At 41.2% G+C, this 18,304-nt stretch overlaps 2 protein-coding genes across 9 annotated transcripts in view; one reads left to right on the top strand and one right to left on the bottom strand.

Annotated features, from left to right (window-relative positions):
* Positions 1-1,646: 1,646 nt before the first annotated feature.
* Positions 1,647-10,645, bottom strand: B3GALT9 (beta-1,3-galactosyltransferase 9). 6 transcript variants are annotated; one of them, XM_073021876.1, is made up of 4 exons: positions 10,181-10,615; positions 8,432-8,505; positions 7,161-7,348; positions 3,511-4,857 (listed from the first exon to the last, which is right to left on the bottom strand). In XM_073021876.1, exons 3-4 carry the CDS (start codon positions 7,233-7,235, stop codon positions 3,754-3,756), a joined length of 1,179 nt encoding a protein of 392 aa, XP_072877977.1. In that variant the 5' UTR covers positions 7,236-7,348; positions 8,432-8,505; positions 10,181-10,615; the 3' UTR covers positions 3,511-3,753. The 6 variants fall into 6 exon arrangements, with proteins under 6 accessions (XP_037840304.1, XP_072877980.1, XP_037840296.1 ...); XM_073021877.1 differs by having other exon boundaries at positions 10,474-10,615; XM_037984376.2 differs by lacking the exon at positions 8,432-8,505 and having other exon boundaries at positions 1,647-4,857; positions 10,181-10,645.
* A 17-nt stretch (positions 10,646-10,662) lies between these two features.
* FBXW2 (F-box and WD repeat domain containing 2) overlaps positions 10,663-18,304 on the top strand; it is a 33,648-nt gene continuing 26,006 nt past the window's right edge. Inside the window, exons 1-3 of one of the 3 annotated variants that reach the window (XM_037984355.2) lie at positions 10,663-10,757; positions 10,854-10,962; positions 15,928-16,345. In XM_037984355.2, the coding sequence (XP_037840283.1) occupies positions 16,243-16,345 (103 nt within the window). In that variant the 5' untranslated portion in view covers positions 10,663-10,757; positions 10,854-10,962; positions 15,928-16,242. Of the gene's footprint in view, positions 10,758-10,853; positions 10,963-10,985; positions 11,225-15,835; positions 16,346-18,304 lie in introns of those variants that run through there. The other 2 variants (XM_007968235.3, XM_037984360.2) reach the window with 2 other exon arrangements.

Raw genomic sequence — 18,304 nt, 5'->3', positions numbered from 1 at the left:
GTGAGTTGGTGCACACCTGTATTCTCAGCTACTCGGGGGGCTGAGGCAAGAGGATCTATTGAGCTTGGGAGGTCAAGGATGCGGTGAGCTGTGTTCATGCCATTGCACTCCAGCCTGGGCAAAGAGCGAGATCCTGTCTCAAATATATGTATATATATAAAATATAAAAATTTTAAAAATATATGTTTCCAAATAGGAAAGGAAGAAGTGAAACTGTCACTGTTTACTGACAATATGACCTTGTAAGAGAAAACCCTAAAGACTCCATCAAAAACTGTTAGAACTGCACTGGGCATGGTGGCTCACGCCTGGAATCCCAGCACTTTGGGAGGTCGAGGTGGGTGGATCACCTGAGGTCAGGAGTTTGAGATCAGCCTGATCAATATGGTGAAACCCCGTCTCTACTAAAATTACAAAAATTAGCCAGGCATGGTGGCTGGTGCCTGTAGTCCCAGCTACTCGGGAGGCTGAAACAGGAGAATTGCTTGAATCTGGGAGGCGGAGGTTGCAGTGAGCCGAGATTGTGCCACTGCACTCCAGCCTGGGCAACAGAGCGAGACTCCATCTCAAAAAAAACAAAACAAAACAAAAAACAAACAAAAACTGTTAGAACTGATAACCAAATTCAGTAAAGTTGCAGGGAAAAAAATCAACTTATGAAAATCAGTAGCATTTTCATATACTAACAATGTACTATCTGAAAAAGAAAAGAAGAAAACTATCCCTTTTATAATAGCATCAGAAAAAAATCCCAAAATACTTGAGTAAATTTAAACAAGGAGGTAAAAAAATCTGTGTAATAAAAACTTTTAAACGTTGATGAAAGAAATTGAAGATGACACAAATTAGAGAAAAGATATGCCACATTCATGGATTGGAAGGACTAATGTTAAAATATCCCTGCTACCTGAAACCATATACAGATTCAATTCAAATCCTAGTAAAACTCCAATGATACTTTCCACAGAAATAGAAAAAAACAATCCTAAGATTCATATGAAAATACGAAAGACTTTGAAAAGCCAAAACACTCTTGAGCAAAAATAGCAAAGCTGAAGGCATCATACTACTGGATTTGATCATCTGTTACAAAACTACAGTAATCTAAACAGCATGTACACTATAAAAATAGACACATAGGCCAATGGAACACAATAGAGAGCCCAGAAACAAATTCATGCATTGATAGTCAATTGATTTTTGATAAAGATGCCAAGAACACTCACTGGGAAAAAGACAGTCTTTACAATGAGTGGTTCTGGGAAAACTGGATATCTACTTGCAAAATAATAAAAGTATACCCTCATCTCACACTATATACAAAAATCAACTCCTAATGGATTAAAGACTTAAATGTAAGACCTTAAATGTAAGACCTTAAATGTAAGACCTGTACAACTACTAGAAGAAAACATAGGTGGAGGAAGCTCCATGACATTGGTCTGAGCAAAGATTTTCTTGGCTATGACCCCTTAAGTATAGGCAACAAAAGCTAAAATAGACAAATGAAATTATATCAAACTATAAAGCTTGTGCATATCAAAAGCAGCAATCAGTGAAGAGATAACCTATGGAATGGGAGAAAATATTTGCAAGCCATATATCTGGTCTGGGGAACAAACAGATAAGGGACTCAAACAACACAATAGCATGAAAACAAATCACTTGATTTATTTATTTTATTATTATTATTTTTTTGAGATGGAGTCTCAGACTGTTGCCCAGGCTGGAGTGCAGTGGCATGATCTCAGCTCACTGCAACCTCCACCTCTTGATTTCAAGCGATTCTCCTGTGTCAACCTCCAGAGTAGCTGGGATTACAGGCACGTACCACCATGTCCAGCTAATTTTTTGTATGTTTAGTAGAGACGGGGTTTCACCCTGTTGGCCAGGCTGGTCTTGAACTATCTCAGGTGATCCACCCGCCTTGGCCTCCCAAAGTGCTGGGATAACAGCCATGAGCCACCGTGCCCTGCCCAAATAACCCGATTTAGAAATGACCAAAGGCCCTAAATAGACATTTCTCAAAAGAAGTACAAATGGCCAACGGGTATATGGAAAAAAAAAAAAAAAAAAAAAAGCTCAATACCACTTATCATCAGAGAAATGCAAAGTAAAACCACAATGAGCCATTACGGTAAACCAATAATACAGCCATTATGGAAGTTCCTCACAAAATTAAAAATAGAACTACCATAAAATCTAGCAATTCTGCTACTGGATGTATATCCAAAAGATATTAAATCAGTATGTCAAAGAGATATCTGCACTCCCCATATTCAATGCAGCATTATTCACAAGATTAGTGGCATCTATCTAAGTGTCCACCAGTGCATGAATAAATCAAGAAAATGTGGTATATATCAACAATAAAATGCTATTCAGCCTTATAAATGAAAGAAATCCTGTCATTTCCAACAATATGGATGAACACGGAGTGCATTATGTTAAGTGAAATAAACTAGGCATTGAAGGACAAATAAGGGCATGAGCTCACTTATATGTGGGGTGTAAAAAAACTCAAATTCATAGAAACAGAGAGTAAATGGAGGTTACCAGAGGCTGGGGGTTGGGAAAACTTGGCAGATATGGCCAAGAGAGCCAACATTTTTGTTAGACATGAGGAGTAAGTTCAAGAGATCTATCATACATCATGGTCATGACAGTTAACAACAATATATGAATATTTGATAATTGCTAGTAGATTTTAAGTGTTCTCACTACAAAAAAAATGTCAAGTGATGCATATGTTAAATAGCTTGATTTAGCCATTCAATAGCATATACATATATCAAAACATGTTGTACAACATAAATATACATAATTTTTGTCAGTTTATAAAAAAAACTTAGTTATAATAAATTGCATATTGGCCAGGTGTGGTTCCTCACACCTGTAATCCCAACACTTTGGGACGCTGAAGTGGGAGGATCACTTGAGCCCAGGAATTCGAGACCAGCCTGGGCAACATGATGAAACCCTCTCTCTACAAAAAATACAAAAATTAGGCCAGGCATGGCAGCTTACACCTGTAATCCCAGCACTGCAGGAGGCCAAGGGGGGTGGATCACTTGAGGCCAGGAGTTCGAGACCAGCCTGGCCAACATGGTGAAACCCTGTCTCTACTAAAAATACAAAAAATTAGCCAGGCGTGGTGGCGGGCACCTGTAATCCCAGCTACTTGGGAGGCTGAGGCAGGAGAACTGCTTGAATCGGGAGTCAGAGGTTGTAGTGAGCTAAGATGGTGCCACTGCACTTCAGCCTGGGTGACAGAGTGAGACTCTTGTCTCAAAAAACAAACAAACAAAAAAAATTAGCCGGGCATGGTGGCTCATGCCTATAGTCTCAACTACTCAAAAGGCTGAGGTGGGAGGAACCCTTGAGCCCAGGCGGTGGAGGTTGCAGTAAGCAGACGTTGCGCCACTGTACTCCAGCCTGGGCGACAGAGCCAGATCCTGTCTCAAAAAAACAAAACAAAAAAACCCAAAAAACAAAACAAACAATGAAACATAATGTTTTCTCTTCTGAAAGAAATATTTTATTTTGAAAAGAATCATGCTACACCAACTTAAATTTCTTAAAATGAGATCTCAGTAATTGAGTACACCAGAGCACAGAAAACATTTTGTACCTTTGCAAGTAAAATTAAAGATTCAGCGAACCTACATAAAACACAGAAAGAAGGGATGCTTTCCATAACAGGGTAGAAGGTAACTTTAAAATAATCGACTCGTAAGGAAAATTAAAGAAATCCTAATCACCAAAATACGTGGGATTGTTTTTTATGGTCTCCATGTGAAAACGTTTAAAGCTGTCAAGGTACGTCAGAAGTTTGCAGGAAACGAGCCCATAGTATGTCTCAAACAGTGTACATTCTTTTCCATCATTAATTTCCTTCCATGCCAGGGGCGTTCCAGGATCTGCAATTTCTAAGGATGTAAAAATGAACTTATAGCAACATCTGTTGTATCTAATGTGCCTTTTCCCAGAAAACCTTGAGCTGTGGATGGGTATAAGGCCAACGGACTTAGCACAAATTCCTACAAACACATCGGCTGGCACCATCATGGGTACTTCTTTGAAAACCACATACATCATTCGAGCCACATCTTGGGACATTATAAAGGCCTCGCCACTGCAGTAATCTGGGTAGTATTTTTCTGGGTACTCACTAAGAGGGACAAAGTCTCTGTTCTGAGGATCTCTATTGGGTGTAGCCTGATGAATAACTCTTCCTACATAGATATCTTCTAGGTGTTCTTTCAGATTGAGAAGATAGTCTACCAAGCTTGGTAGATTGACAAACATCTCCTCATCTACCTTGAGAATGAACAGGGCATTAGGGCAGAAAGCCACAGCCCACTGTATCATTGCAATGATCTTCAGGGTTTGGTTCTCAGAACTGTCCAAGAAGATTCCTTCAATTATATCATTATTCTTACGGGACTCTTTGTTGATCTCTTTCTGGGTAGTCACTGAAACAGGCATTCCCAAAGCAAACAGTGTGAGAATGGGATGCCCTTGGACACTGGTCACATTGCCCCAAGTTTTCCTAATGAGGTCCCGTCTTGTTCCATTTCCTGGGCTACTGAAGACAAGAGACAGCAGAAAAATGTTCTTCCCTTTACATACTTCTGACTGGCTCAGGACATAATATTTGGAGAGATTACTTCTTAGGGGTTCTATGTTCAATTTTCTTGCCTTATTCTTAATTTCAAGAACTTTCATATCTATATAAGGCAAAGAATGCAGAAAGTATTCCTCCACAAAGTCAGCCCCAAAAAGCAAAGCATGAAATAGGATGACATTAAAAAGAATGAAACACCACTGGTGAGTCCGAAGTCTGCAGAAAGTCACCTAAAAAAGAAAAGGACAAGTGTTCATTCAGGCTTCATCTCTATTCCTGTTTTTGCCCTCACTGAGCCCTATACGGACCTCTCACAGCATTTAGCAGTACACTCTACTTTAAGTGTTTATTGTGATATATTGTTATTATCTATTTCTTCCACTAGATCATGGTCTCCTGGACAGCAGGCATCGTGTCTCTGTCTTCTCCAGTGCTGCTAATTCCAGCATTTGGCACAAAGTGAACACTGAGTAAAGTGTTAGTTGGTTGTTTTCTTGCTTGTTTGGATAAAAGCTTGCTTACTTACTATATACAAGGCACTGTCTTGGACATTGTGATTACCAAGAATTGGACACAGACACATGGATATAAATTAACAAGTGGTATCATTGTGATAAAAACCTGTAGGAAAATACATGATGTTCTTTCTTGAATGGGAGCACCTGGATCCATTTCTTCTCTAATTACAAAAGTCAGGGGCTATTTTTCCATGAAGTGGCTGCTTTTGTTAGCCATGGCATCCTGGCTACTATCAAATATTTACATTCTTCTAGTATGACTTTCCAATTCAATCTAATACTGAATCAGAGTTTGTTTTGACAATGTGTCCTGGCCGGGCGCCGTGGCTCAAACCTGTAATCCCAGCACTTTGGGAGGCCGAGACAGGCGGACCACGAGGTCAGCAGATCAAGACCATCCTGGCTAACACGGTGAAACCCCGTCTCTACTGAAAAAAAAAAAATACAAAAACTAATCAGGCGAGGTGGCGGGTGCCTGTAGTCCCAGCTACTTGGGAGGCTGAGGCAGGAGAATGGCGTAAACCCAGGAGGCGGAGCTTGCAGTGAGCTGAGATCTGGCCACTGCACTCCAGCCCCGGCGACAGAGCGAGACTCCATCTCAAAAAATATACAAATAAATAAAGATAAATGTCTCCTAATCTATCTGACATTTCCATCGATATGGACAGATTACTGCTATCTGCATAGCACCTCTTCAGAGATGTAAGATAGATTTAGGCCAAGCTTACTCTACCTCATCAATGCAGACGGAAACTTTCTGTCTGAAAGGACACGTGCAGAATTGTAATATAACAGAGCCAGGGAATATTAAATGAATTAAATCCCTTTTCACTGGATCTTCAATCAATAAAGCCTCCCATAATAATTGTTACCTCCTATTATGCACTTGCTTTTGTGCCAGGCATTGTGATAAGCATTTTATGTGTCTTAACTCATTTAGCCCTGGTAATATCCCTTTCAGATAGGTTATTTTCATAATTAAGCTGAGCAACTGAGTAGCTTAGTAATTTGCCCAAGATCACACAGTGGGTAAGAGGTTAGGATAGGGCATGATTTGAACTCAAATCGGTCAGATTCCAAAGCTCACTCTTTTTTTTTTTTTGAGACGGAGTCTCGCTCTTTCTCCCAGGCTGCAGATCTTGGCTCACTGCAACCTCCGCCTTCTGGGTTCAAGCGATTCTCATGCCTCAGCCTCCTGAGTAGCTGGGATTTCAGGCATCTGCCACCACACCCAGCTAATTTTGGTATTTTTAGTAGAGATGGGGTTTTGCAATGTTGGCCAGGCTGGTTTCAAACTCCTGATCTCAGGTGATTTGCCCACCTCGGCCTTCCAAAGTGCTGGGATTACAGGTGAGAGCCACTGTGCCCAGCTCCAAAGCTCACTTTTAACCATTGGAGAATCACAACTCCTATCTTTTCTTTTCTTTTTCCTTCCTTCCTTCCTTCCTTCCTTCCTTCCTTCCTTCCTTCCTTCCTTCCTTCCTTCCTTCCTTCCTTCTCCTTCTTTCCCTCCCTCCCACCCTCCCTCCCTCCCTTCTTCCCTTGCTCGCTCTTTCTTTCTCTTTATTTTTGAGACAGAGTCTTACTCTGTGGCCCAGGCTAGAGTGTAGTGGCATAATCTTGGCTCACTGCAACCTCCACCTCCCAGGTTCAAGAGATTCTCCTGCCTCAGCCTCCCAAGTAGCTGGGATTACAGGCATGCACGACCACTCCCAGGTAATGTTTGTACTTTTAGTAGAGACAGGGTTTCATCACATTGGCTAGGTGGTCTTGAACTCCTGACCTCAGGTGATCCGCCTGCCTCGGCCTCCCAAAGAGCTGAGATGACAGGCGTGAGCCACTGCATCCGGCCCCCATGTTCTTTAAATAGTCAAAAAACACAACAAAACAAAAAAACCCAGCAATGATAACCTGAACTCCTTTCCATTTTCTCATTTACACATAGAAAAAGTTTTAGCTTCCTCAAAGCCTATTTTACTAGATATCAAATGCTTTAAAGATTATAAGAAACTTACTTGCATGTTGCCTGTGAGCAATTTCAGGGTCTTAGAAATTATTGAGTTCAGATGCCAAGTTATGCCCAAACGCATCTCAGGATCACTCCAGTCCAACAGCAATTGCGGTACAGTACTTCGTGCCCCAACCTTTGAGGATAAGGTTTCTTGCCAATCAACCCGAGCTTTGATCCTAGAATACCTGCTGACTGCACAGAAGAGTGGGTGCTGATCATGTTACAGCTAGAGTGAATCCAGAACAAAGAATAGAAAAAGCAAACCTCTTCAAATGCTTCCAACCCTGTGTACTTCATGAAACTGACCCCATGTCTTTATACTGAGTTCCTGGTAAAGTATGTGTGGAAGTTCAAAGAACAGTTACCCAGGTCACTTCTCCACAGCATTGCTGCGCAAGTAGATATAACCTATATTTTTGGAGTGCATCTCAAGAAACTAAACAGCTGGAGTAATGCCTGCTCCCTGGTACATACACATGAAAAAACTGTGCTAGACATAGAGGAATATTTTTCATCCGTAGTGGGTGCGTTATTTTCTCCCAAAGAAACATCATATGCTGAGGTCTGGTGTATGGCTCATTGGGAAAGATTCAGAATCCCTAGTATGGGCTATGCAAGCACTTTACTAAATCAATTTTAAGTCATCTGAACTACCTCCCCCAGGCAAGTTTAGCTCAAAATGGAAGACAACATATAGTCCATTTTAGCTGGAATTGAAGAAACTAAACATTTGAGGTTTTCTCCTTTCCTGGAGCACGCATGTGTAGGAATTATCCCAAACATCATTTTTACCAGCAAGTTTATTTCAAGAAAATAAACAACATTCAGCATATTTTCATGTTCCTGTCACCAAGCAATTATACTGAGCATTCTGTTCTCATATCAGACTATATTTCATCCTTTCCTTCAACATCCAATAGCCATTTACAACAGCTTTTGTAATTCTTTGGCTAGGAATAACTTCTTATATTTAAAGCTATGTTTTCTCAGCAATCATCACACAATCTTGAAAATATTTACAAGGTGGAAAAAATCTAACCTAAAATTTCAAATGAAAGGGAATTTTAGGCCGGGCGCGGTGGCTCAAACCTGTAATCCCAGCACTTTGGGAGGCCGAGGTGGGCGGATCACGAGGTCAGGAGATCAAGACCATCCTGGCTAACACGGTGAAACCCTGTCTCTACTAAAAAATACAAAAAAAAACTAGCCGGGCTAGGTGGCGGGCGTCTCTAGTCCCAGCTACTCGGGAGGCTGAGGCAGGAGAATGGCATAAACCTGGGAGGCGGAGCTTGCAGTGAGCTGAGATCCAGCCACTGCACTCCAGCCTGGGCAACAGAGTGAGACTCCATCTGAAAAAAATAAATAAATAAATAAAATAAAATAAAAAAGAAAGGGAATTTTACATATATTGAATTTAACAATTTTACATATACTGAAATTAACAATTGAATAGGTCTTGTATTTAATTAAATATTACTTCCATTTTGCAATTTAAAACATGTTTTATAGTCATGAATTTTGCTCCTGGATCCCCTCTGGGCTTAAATTTGCACAATTTGGTTTCTTTGTTATGAGAGGTCCAAACAATATTATCTCTGGGACAGCTCCATCTGCACTTTTCAATTTGATTCATCAAACTGTACTGGGGTTGAGAATGTTTGCTCCAGAGATACGGGCGCTTGATTTTCTTGATTACCCTGCTACTGCCTTCCCTTTCATAGAAAGTATCCAATCTGTATTATCCATGTCTTCCTAAATGTCTTATAATGCTGTCATCAGTCATGTTCTGACTTAGAAGTCTAGAGTGACATCCTGTTGCTTAGCAAATCAAATTTGCTCTCTTGAGACCTTACTTTTAGGACACCGTAGTTGACTTCCACCCCACATAATCAATTTTTATTTCCCTTGTTTCAAGTAGCCTAGATGATGTCAGGATGCTTGGAACCTTGGCCATGCTCTACTGTCTACCGGGTATGTGTCTCTGTCATTGTTTATGTTATATTATTGGACTGTGCTATCAAGCATGGTAGCCATTAGCCACATGTGGCTATTAAAATTAAATAAAATTAAGAATTTAGTTCATTTACATCAGGTGCTTTTCAAGTGTTCAGTAGCCACAAGAGGCTAGTGACTGCCTTATCGGACAGCACCAAGAGAACAACTCCATCATTGGCAAAAGGCCTATTGGACAGTGTTGGTATAAGATGCATGCGAATGTGCGTGTATGCATATATGGTTTAGGAACCCTTACAGAGAAACGAGGATAACTTGTGTGCTGGGCATCATGGTTCACCCCTGTAATCCGAGCACTTTTTGGGAGGCCCAGGCAGGTGGATCACTTGAGCCTAGAAGTACAAGACCAGCCCGGGCAACATAGCAAAACCCTGCCTCTACAAAAATACACACACACACATACACACACACACACAATTAGCTGGGCATGGTGACATGCATCTGTGGTCCCATCTACTCAGGAGGCTGAGGTGGGAGGATCGCTTGAGCCTGGAGAAGTTGAGGCTGCAGTGAGCCAAGATCGTTGCCACTGTACTCCAGCCTGAGCGACAGACTGATACGTTGCCTCAAAAAAAAAAAAAAAAAAAAATGGATAACTTGTGTTCTGAAGTCAGTTTGGGTTGAAATCCAGCGACAGCCATTTACTATGACCTTAGGCAAGATGCCTAAACCTCTTTTGATTTCAGTTTCGCCATCTCTAAAAATGGGCCTAATAAATAGTTACCAGCTTGTGCGGTTGTTGTGGGAGCTGAGTGAGATGGTACACAACAAGTGTTGAGAAAGAGTGCGTGGAATTTTTTAGCTCAGTTTTAGTTCTTGAAGCAAAAACGTTTGCATGCTTAATTTCCTTCAATCCTCAGAGCCTACCGATGGGGAGTTCACTATAACTTCCATGCAGATGAAGCAAAGTCTGAGAGGTTAAGTAACCAGGCCATAGCCAGAGTGTAAATGTTGTGATTCATTCAAATCTACATCACTTGACTGTATTTTTTCATTCAACAACCTCCTTACCTTGCTTTATTTCTCTCCTTTTCACATGCCTTACTTAGTCTACCTGTCTTCCTCCTTCTAATAGATGTAAGCCCCCGGCGGTCAGGGATTTTTGCGGTTTTTGTTCACGAACCCTATCCCCTAGAACAGTGTTCGGGATAAAGAGGTGCCCAACAGGTCGTATGAATTTGGACACGTCTCAACTTCCCTGAGCCACAGCTCCCTCTCCTCCGAAAATGAGGATAATAAGAAAGTCTACTGCAGAGCTGGTGCAAGATCGGATTGGAGGAGCGACACAAAAGCGCTGTGCAAACCTGGATGTACGGTACGAAAAGAAGCTCTGTTCTAGGTTGCATCCGGCCTAAGCACCGTCAGGGCCGCGCAGCGAGCGTTCAACTTCCCGGGACGCTTTCCCCTCAATCCCTACTCCTGGCTTCCAGCCTCCTACCACCCACCACCCACCTCGCGGCGGGGACCGGAAGTGCAGCCGCTTCCGCCGGGCGCCGCGGAGCTGAGGGACGCGCGGAGATGACGCAGGCAGCACCGGAAGCCGCTCCCCAGTGAGGCTGTGGACCGGGAGCGGCGGCCGCAGGTCCAGGTCTGTATGCGAGGCGGGGCCGGTCGGGGAGGGGACTTTCAGGCGCCCGCGCCTCTGCTGACCTGCCGCGCCTTGGCTGTTTTTCTCTCCCTGCAGGCGCCATGGCTGCGGAGCGGACCCGGCCGCTGCGAGGCTCTGGCGGCCCGAGCGTGCCTAGTAGCTGTGAACCCGGCTCGAGGTCCCGGGCCCCGGGGCGCTCGCTCAGGTCAGTGCCGCGCGGAACACGGTTCCGAGAGCAAGGGACCTGGGAGCGACGAATGGGTTGATGGGATCTGGATTTTAGAAATGGGAAAACAGGGTTTCGGAGTTACTGCCTCCTGCTGCCTCCATTTCCTTAGCTGCAAAATGAGTTAACAGTGATGTCCCAGGGCTACCAAATGTTTGAAAGATGATGAAGTGTGGTGAGGTGGTTTATGAAGTACAAAGAGCTGTGCTGCGCCATAATTGTGGGTATGCCGTGAAAACAGGTGTGTGTGGGGGGGTGCTGCTTGAAGTAAAGCAAAGATAACAATATTAATGCTGAGTAAAAATGGTAACCGATATTTACTGTAGGCTTACAGCGTGCCGGGTACTGTGCTAAACGCTTTACGTGCACTATCTTGTTTAACCCTCATAAAAGCCCTTGTAGGTAATGCTCTTCGTGGCTGTATTTTTCAAGTGAGGAAACAGGGCGTGAGACAGGTGAAGTGTTTTGCCCAAGGTCACCCAGCAACAAGTGGAGTTGCAGAACGCATTTTTATAAACATTATTTGTATTCTTTCAAAGCTTTAAAAAATTCACCTTAAAACTAAAGGCTGTCTTTTGATAGTATATCATACTTACATGGTTTTCAGTTTTAAAAGGTATACGATAAAAAGGGACCTCTCATTTCTTTTCTCCAGTTCTGTCTGGAGGCAACCAGGGTTGTCAGCTTCTTGAATATTCAGAATACATTTTATGCATATGTAAGTTTATAGGTGTGTATACATTTTCAACGCCTCTGTACTCCTTGATAAGAAAAGAGGGGGAAATGAAGCCTCCTTCCCTCTAACACTAACAATTATGTTGCTTTCACTCTTGACTAGGCCAGGTTCTGATGGAGGAGAAGGAGGGGAAAACACATTTACACTGTTTTCCAGAAGGTCCTGTCTCTAACGCCTCAGAGTATAGGTTTGGGGAGGGTGGGTACTGGGCAAAATATTGAGCCTGCTACTTCCTATGCCATTCTGGGAAAGCCACTCCACTTCTTGAGCCATAAATTTCCTTATCATGTTAGTTAAGGGCGGCATTGCTGATACCTTCCATGAGGTTATGAAGATCAAATGAGATGTTTACCAGTGGTACTTTTTCTTTAAAACCAATATAAATATGTGAGTTGCCTAAGGTAACATAGGGAGTTAATGGCAGAACCTGAGACCAAACCCGGGCTCTCTTTGTCCAATTTCGGAGTCTTTTTGTTACATGACCCACTTTGTGATTATTGATACTGAATGCAAGAGGGCAAGTTGAATGTTAACTCTGAGGTAGAGGCGTGGGGTAAGGGGGCCAAACAGCAGGGAATGTGGATAGAATAAGGCACCTGCTGGGAAACGAGAGCCTGCAATAAACAGGTGCTCTTTTCTTTTCTTTTCTTTTTTTTTTTTTTTTTTTTTTTTTGAGACGGAGTCTCGCTTTGTTGCCCAGGCTGGAGTGCAGTGGCGCGATCTCGGTTCACTGCAAGCTCTGCCTCCTGGGTTCACGCCATTCTCCTAACCTCAGCCTCCCGAGTGGCTGGGACTACAGGCGCCCGCTACCACACCCGGCCAATTTTTTTTGTATTTGTAGTAGAGACGGGGTTTCACCGTGTTAGTCAGGATGGTCTCGATCTCCTGACCTCGTGATCCGCCCGCCTCGGCCTCCCAAAGTGCTGGGATTACAGGCGTGAGCCATCGTGCCCGGCCAACAAGTGCTCTTAATTATCAAATTAAACCCCTAGTAAGTTTGAGCCCTTGAGTTTTTCTTCCGGGTATTTTGAAGAGAAACTTTGTGGTAAGATGATAGGGTCGAAAGAGATGTTAGTGGTCATGTCCATTCCAGCCTCAGTGTCACAGAAATCTTTCCTGCCAGATATTCATAGTAATAAAACTAACAAAAAGTACCATTTGAGTTTTTACCCCCAGACTGTACACTGTGCTAAGCTTGTCCTTGCTATATTTCTGAGTTTCACCCTTCAAGTTGGATGATAGCTTCCATTTTACAGATGATAAAACTGAAGCTTAAAAGTTAGTTGGACATGCCCGTAATCACATAGGAAGTGGTTGAATCAGTAAAACATTTGACCTCCAAAGCATTTTCATGTATCACATTCTGCCTCTGTGTGCAACTGTCCTTGACTGTTCGTGGTAATGGGAAACTAACTACTCTGGAGGGAGCTATTCCATTGTTGGAAAGCGCTGAGGTTTAAAAGCTCCTCATGTTGAATTGAAATCCCATTTCCTGAGGTTTGTGCAACCAGTATATGATATTTCTAGAGGCTGCCTAAAAGAGTCCAGTTTAGACCTGTTACCTTAGAAAGCCCCCTCCAAAGTTAGTTGATCCTTTTGGAAAAGTAAAAAATTGGTGTTTTTTAATAATGCATTCTGCGGTTAGTGAGACTTGCTTTTTTAGGGGGAAAAAATGCCTTTTTCAGAATAATCAGAGGTGAACTACTCAATCCTACAAGGGATTGAGTGGTTTAAAAGGCAATCTAAAAGTTGGGAAATTTTTTTTTATTAAGAGTTAGGAGAATGTTTAAATCTCAGATATGGCTGAGCTTTTTAGAGGTGCTTTCTGAAAAAGCTTCTTCCATAATCTTTAGCGGTGTCATCGGCACATTAATTTGACTTTTAAAAAAATTATACGTTAAGTTCTAGGATACTTGTGCACAACGTGCAGGTTTGTTACATAGGTATACATGTGAATTTGGCATGTTATAGTATGTCTCTTAGATATTTGTGATGATGGGAACCTGATAAGATTTTAATGAGTATTCTAAATTTGCCTTGTAGCCATTTGAGTAACAATTCAGCTCACTTAAATACAAGCATTTCTACAATAGATGTGTGTCAGCATGTGTGTGTATGTGTGTATATGTAGATGTGATGGAGGAAGCTTCCCACACCACACTTTTCACTGTTAAAAATGTTTCCGGAGCAGGTGTTTTGGTGTGTGTTTTTAATTGACCAATATTAATTAACTAGCTATTGTGACAGTATGCAGATGCCCACAGAAGATAATTGCTTTGTCTTGTTGCAAATTATTTTTTAAAAGTAGAAATTTTGAAGAAATGTTATATAGATAAGAGGATTGTTAGGATTTAGAGGAAGGAGGGGGCTTGTTATTGCATGATAAGTCGATAAAACTTTTAGCTATCTGATTATTTTTTGTCAGCTAAGTACATTTTTAATACAAATTAATCCTCTGTAGCCCAAACTTTGGCTTCAGAAGTATTAGCTTGAGGTCTAGTCACAGTTCCAGAAATCAAAACTATTCGCAGATATGTCATTGCAAGGTTTGGCTGCTTCTACTAATAAATCAGACTGCTTATTTGTCTAAGAATGTTATTGCCAATTTTGATATTGGACACTCACGATTTTACTCACCTTACATTAACAAAGTTGGAAGATGAGATCTTGCTTTTTGTGTAGACCTGATCTAGGTGATATGTCTGGAAAGAAATTAACTTTCCTTTTTCACATTAATTTGGGCATATGCTTTTAAAATTAATATGACAGTCTCGTGAGAAACTGAGTATTCAGAAGGAAAGTTTTTATTAAATCGTGAAAATATTTGAATATATGGAAATAGAGAGAATAATAAATCCCTATGTACCCATCACCCAGCATTAACATCTATCAATACATAGTCTTGAGAAAGATAGTTTTTACTGGTTATTTTTTTGTTATCTTTCATTAGTTTAATCCTCATTAAGAGAGAATTAACACCAGTTGACACTAATACGGGATACTTTAAAAAAATTGTTTGTTACAGTTAGCTCAGGAGCAACTTGTCGTTCTCCTAAAGGAGAAAATGGTCTAATGGGTAGACACACTACCCCCAGATCTTACCACTAGGTCGTGGTTCTCCTGGTTGTCACTTATTTCAGAGAGAGAGCTTGGTACCCTGATCTTGAGAACACTGGCATCCAGTCTGTTCTGTGGCTATTTAAGAGCCCTGTGAACATAGGCAAATCACATACCTTCTCCAACCTGTGGTTTCCTCATTTGCAAAGTGAAGATTATAATGTCTATTTTTTGGTGTTTTATAAACACAAGGATTATTAATTTGCTTTATTTGTGCAGGCCTCCAGGACCCTCATGGCTCCCTGGGGCACATGGTTAAGAGTTGTCACTAGCTCATACGAGGCTTATAAAAACAGACTAAAGCCAAATAAGGTCTTTGGTAATTCATGTTAGAAACAGGCAGTGCCATAAAGAAGTTGGAAGAACCAGAATTTCTGAGGCAGATAACTTACTACACCTGCTTACTTTTCTTCCCTAAACCTTTTCATCAGAACATCTGTTGCAAAACCAAGTAGTCAGTTCTATGATTTTGGTGACAGGTTGTGCCTGCCATGATAATCAGTGTCTCAGGTTACTGCTCAGGAAACGTGTTTCTGATTGTCACATCCTGGTGCTTGCTTTTGTGATTTTAGTACTCAAATAGAATGTATTAAGGAATTCATTAAGGAAATTGTTTTATAATGGTTTTGATGGGGGAGGGGTGTATTATAAAATATACTGTTTTATAATGAATTGTTGGTAAATCCATTACTATGAAGATGCATGTAGCATGTGCAAAAGGACTTCAAAAGGAATAAGTCACACACACCAATCTGTTTCACTGACTTATGTTTTGGAGATCATGATTTGTTAAAGTATGTTTTCTCAAATGTGTTTTCTTTTGTGTGCATGGAAAGTGTTCAGATAAATATAGTGTATTAACTGTAAAGTTGTAATGTAACTATGCATAAAGTTGTAATGGCAGATTTTTTACACTAATTTTTAATACTTCATTTGTTAGCAGTCTTGCTTGAACAGTCTTTTTGAGCAGAACTAATACAATATTTTGATGTGCCACAGGTAAAATTTTCCATAACCTTATGGAGAGAAAGGACTTTGAGACATGGCTTGATAACATTTCTGTTACATTTCTTTCTCTGACGGACTTGCAGAAAAATGAAACTCTGGATCACCTGATTAGTCTGAGTGGGGCAGTCCAGCTCAGGCATCTCTCCAATAACCTAGAGACTCTCCTCAAGCGGGACTTCCTCAAACTCCTTCCCCTGGAGCTCAGTTTTTATTTGTTAAAATGGCTCGATCCTCAGACTTTACTCACATGCTGCCTCGTCTCTAAACAGTGGAATAAGGTGATAAGTGCCTGTACAGAGGTGTGGCAGACTGCATGTAAAAATTTGGGCTGGCAGATAGATGATTCTGTTCAGGACGCTTTGCACTGGAAGAAGGTTTATTTGAAGGCTATTTTGAGAATGAAGCAACTGGAGGACCATGAAGCCTTTGAGACCTCATCATTAATTGGACACAGTGCCAGAGTGTATGCACTTTACTACAAAGATGGACTTCTCTGTACAGGTAAGAGATGTTGAAACTGTTTTTTGGGTTTTGTTTTGAATTTCATAGAGTGTAATCTTGAACCAGTCTTCAGCTTTGAGAATGACAAGTGTTGATTATATAAGATATGTACAGTGACTTTTTTTTCCTCTATCCCTGAGTGGATTTCCCCCCCTTATCCTCTTCCTTCTTTGTAGAGAACACAGTCATTTTTATAAAATTTTATGAGAAAAACGCTTCAGACTGTCTTTTAAACATTATGCGAAATTACAAAGCTGTAGATTACATTTTCTCTGTGTTTCCTCCATGTATAGTCCTCCAGGTTGTTAAATTCTGTTTCTTTTTCTGTTGGCACTGATATTTGAGGAAAAACAGTGGAAAAATTGGTATCTGCTTCTCGCAAGTAGTTAGATCATTTTGGCTGAGTTACTTAACCTCTCTGTATCTTTAACATACGGGAAAGGAGGCCGGGCGCCGTTGTTCACGCCTGTAATTCTAACACTTTGGGAAGCTGCGGCGGGTGGATTGTCTGAGCTCAGGAGTTCGAGACCAGACTGGGCAATGTGATGAAATCCCGTCTCTACTAAAATATGAAAAAGTAGCCAGGCATGGCGGCTTGCACCTATAATCCCAGCTACTCAGGAGGCTGAGACAGGAGAATCGCTTGAACACAGGAGGCGGAGGTTGCAGTGAGCTGAGATCGTGCCACTGCACTCTGGCCTGGGTGACAGAGTGAGGCTCCCATCTCCAAAAAAAAAAAAAAAAAAAAAGGCGGTGGCTCACGCCTGTAATCCCAGCACTTTGGGAGGCCGAGGCGGGCGGATCATGAGGTCAGGAGATTGAGACCATCCTGGCTAACACGGTGAAACCCCGTCTCTACTAAAATTACAAAAAAATTAGCTGGGCGTGGTGGTGGGCACCTGTAGTCCCAGCTACTTGGGAGGCTGAGGCAGGAGAATGGTGTGAACCTGGGAGGCAGAGCTTGCAGTGAGCTGAGATTGCGCCACTGCACTCCAGCCTGGGCGACAGAGTGAGACTGTCTCAAAAAAAAAAAAAAAAAAAAATATATATATATATATATTTTTATATTATACTACTTTTATACTACTAGTATATTATATTATACTATTTATATTATTCTACTACTTCTAAGTAGAAGTAGTAGAAGTTGGAGTTTGGGCCTGGGAAAAGAGAGAGTTGGATAGTTTTAAACTAGGCAATTAAGTAATTTTATGAAACAATATAGTTATTAAAAATCTAAAATTATATATTATTTTCCATTTATAATGGGCATGTGTTTCTGTATATGATTATAACTAATGCCCATGTGTTAGATAATACATTTTGACAGGCATGTAAATAATTATTAGGCAGCATTTAAAATAGCTCCAAGCAGTTCTTACTAATAATTCAATGCCTGTTTCCTTACATTGTATATAATATATAGAAATACTTGGTGTTCTTTTTCATCCAAGATAACTTCTAATAAACATTTGTGTGTTACAATATAAACTGTTCATTTGTGTAAATATATCAATAGTCATTATTTAGCCATTTCCATATTAGTGCATGTATTAGTCCATTCTCAGACTGCTAAAAAAAACCGCTTAAGACTGGGTAATTTATGAAGAAAAGAGGTTTAATTGACTCATAGTTCCACATGGCTGGGAAGGCCTCAGGAAACTTACAGTCATGGCAGAAGGCAATATGATCATGGCAGAAGGTGAAGGGGAAGCAAGCACCTTGTTCACAAGGCAGCAGGAGAGAGTGTGCGAGTGAAGCGGGAAGAGGCCCTTATAAAACCATCAGATTTTGAGAGAACGAACTCACTATCATGAGAACGGCATGGGGGACCACCCCCATGATCCAGTCATCTCTCACCAGGTCTCCTTCAATACCTGGGGATTGCAATTCAAGATGAGGTTTGGGTGAGGACACAAAGCTTAACCATATCAATGCATTTTCAGATTGTTTCTGTTT

Source organism: Chlorocebus sabaeus, chromosome 12 (genome assembly GCF_047675955.1).
Source record: "Chlorocebus sabaeus isolate Y175 chromosome 12, mChlSab1.0.hap1, whole genome shotgun sequence".
Taxonomy (NCBI): Eukaryota; Metazoa; Chordata; class Mammalia; order Primates; family Cercopithecidae; genus Chlorocebus; species Chlorocebus sabaeus.
This window is presented reverse-complemented; position numbering and strand designations above follow the sequence as displayed.

Excerpts from the sequence above, each read along its gene's own strand:
- B3GALT9 (XM_037984376.2), bottom strand. The coding sequence starts at position 7,235 with ATGCGTTTGGGCATAACTTGGCATCTGAACTCAATAATTTCTAAGACC. Across the intron at positions 4,858-7,160 it reads TGCTCACAGGCAACATGCAA|GTGACTTTCTGCAGACTTCG; the intron begins GTAAGTTTCTTA and ends TTTCTTTTTTAG.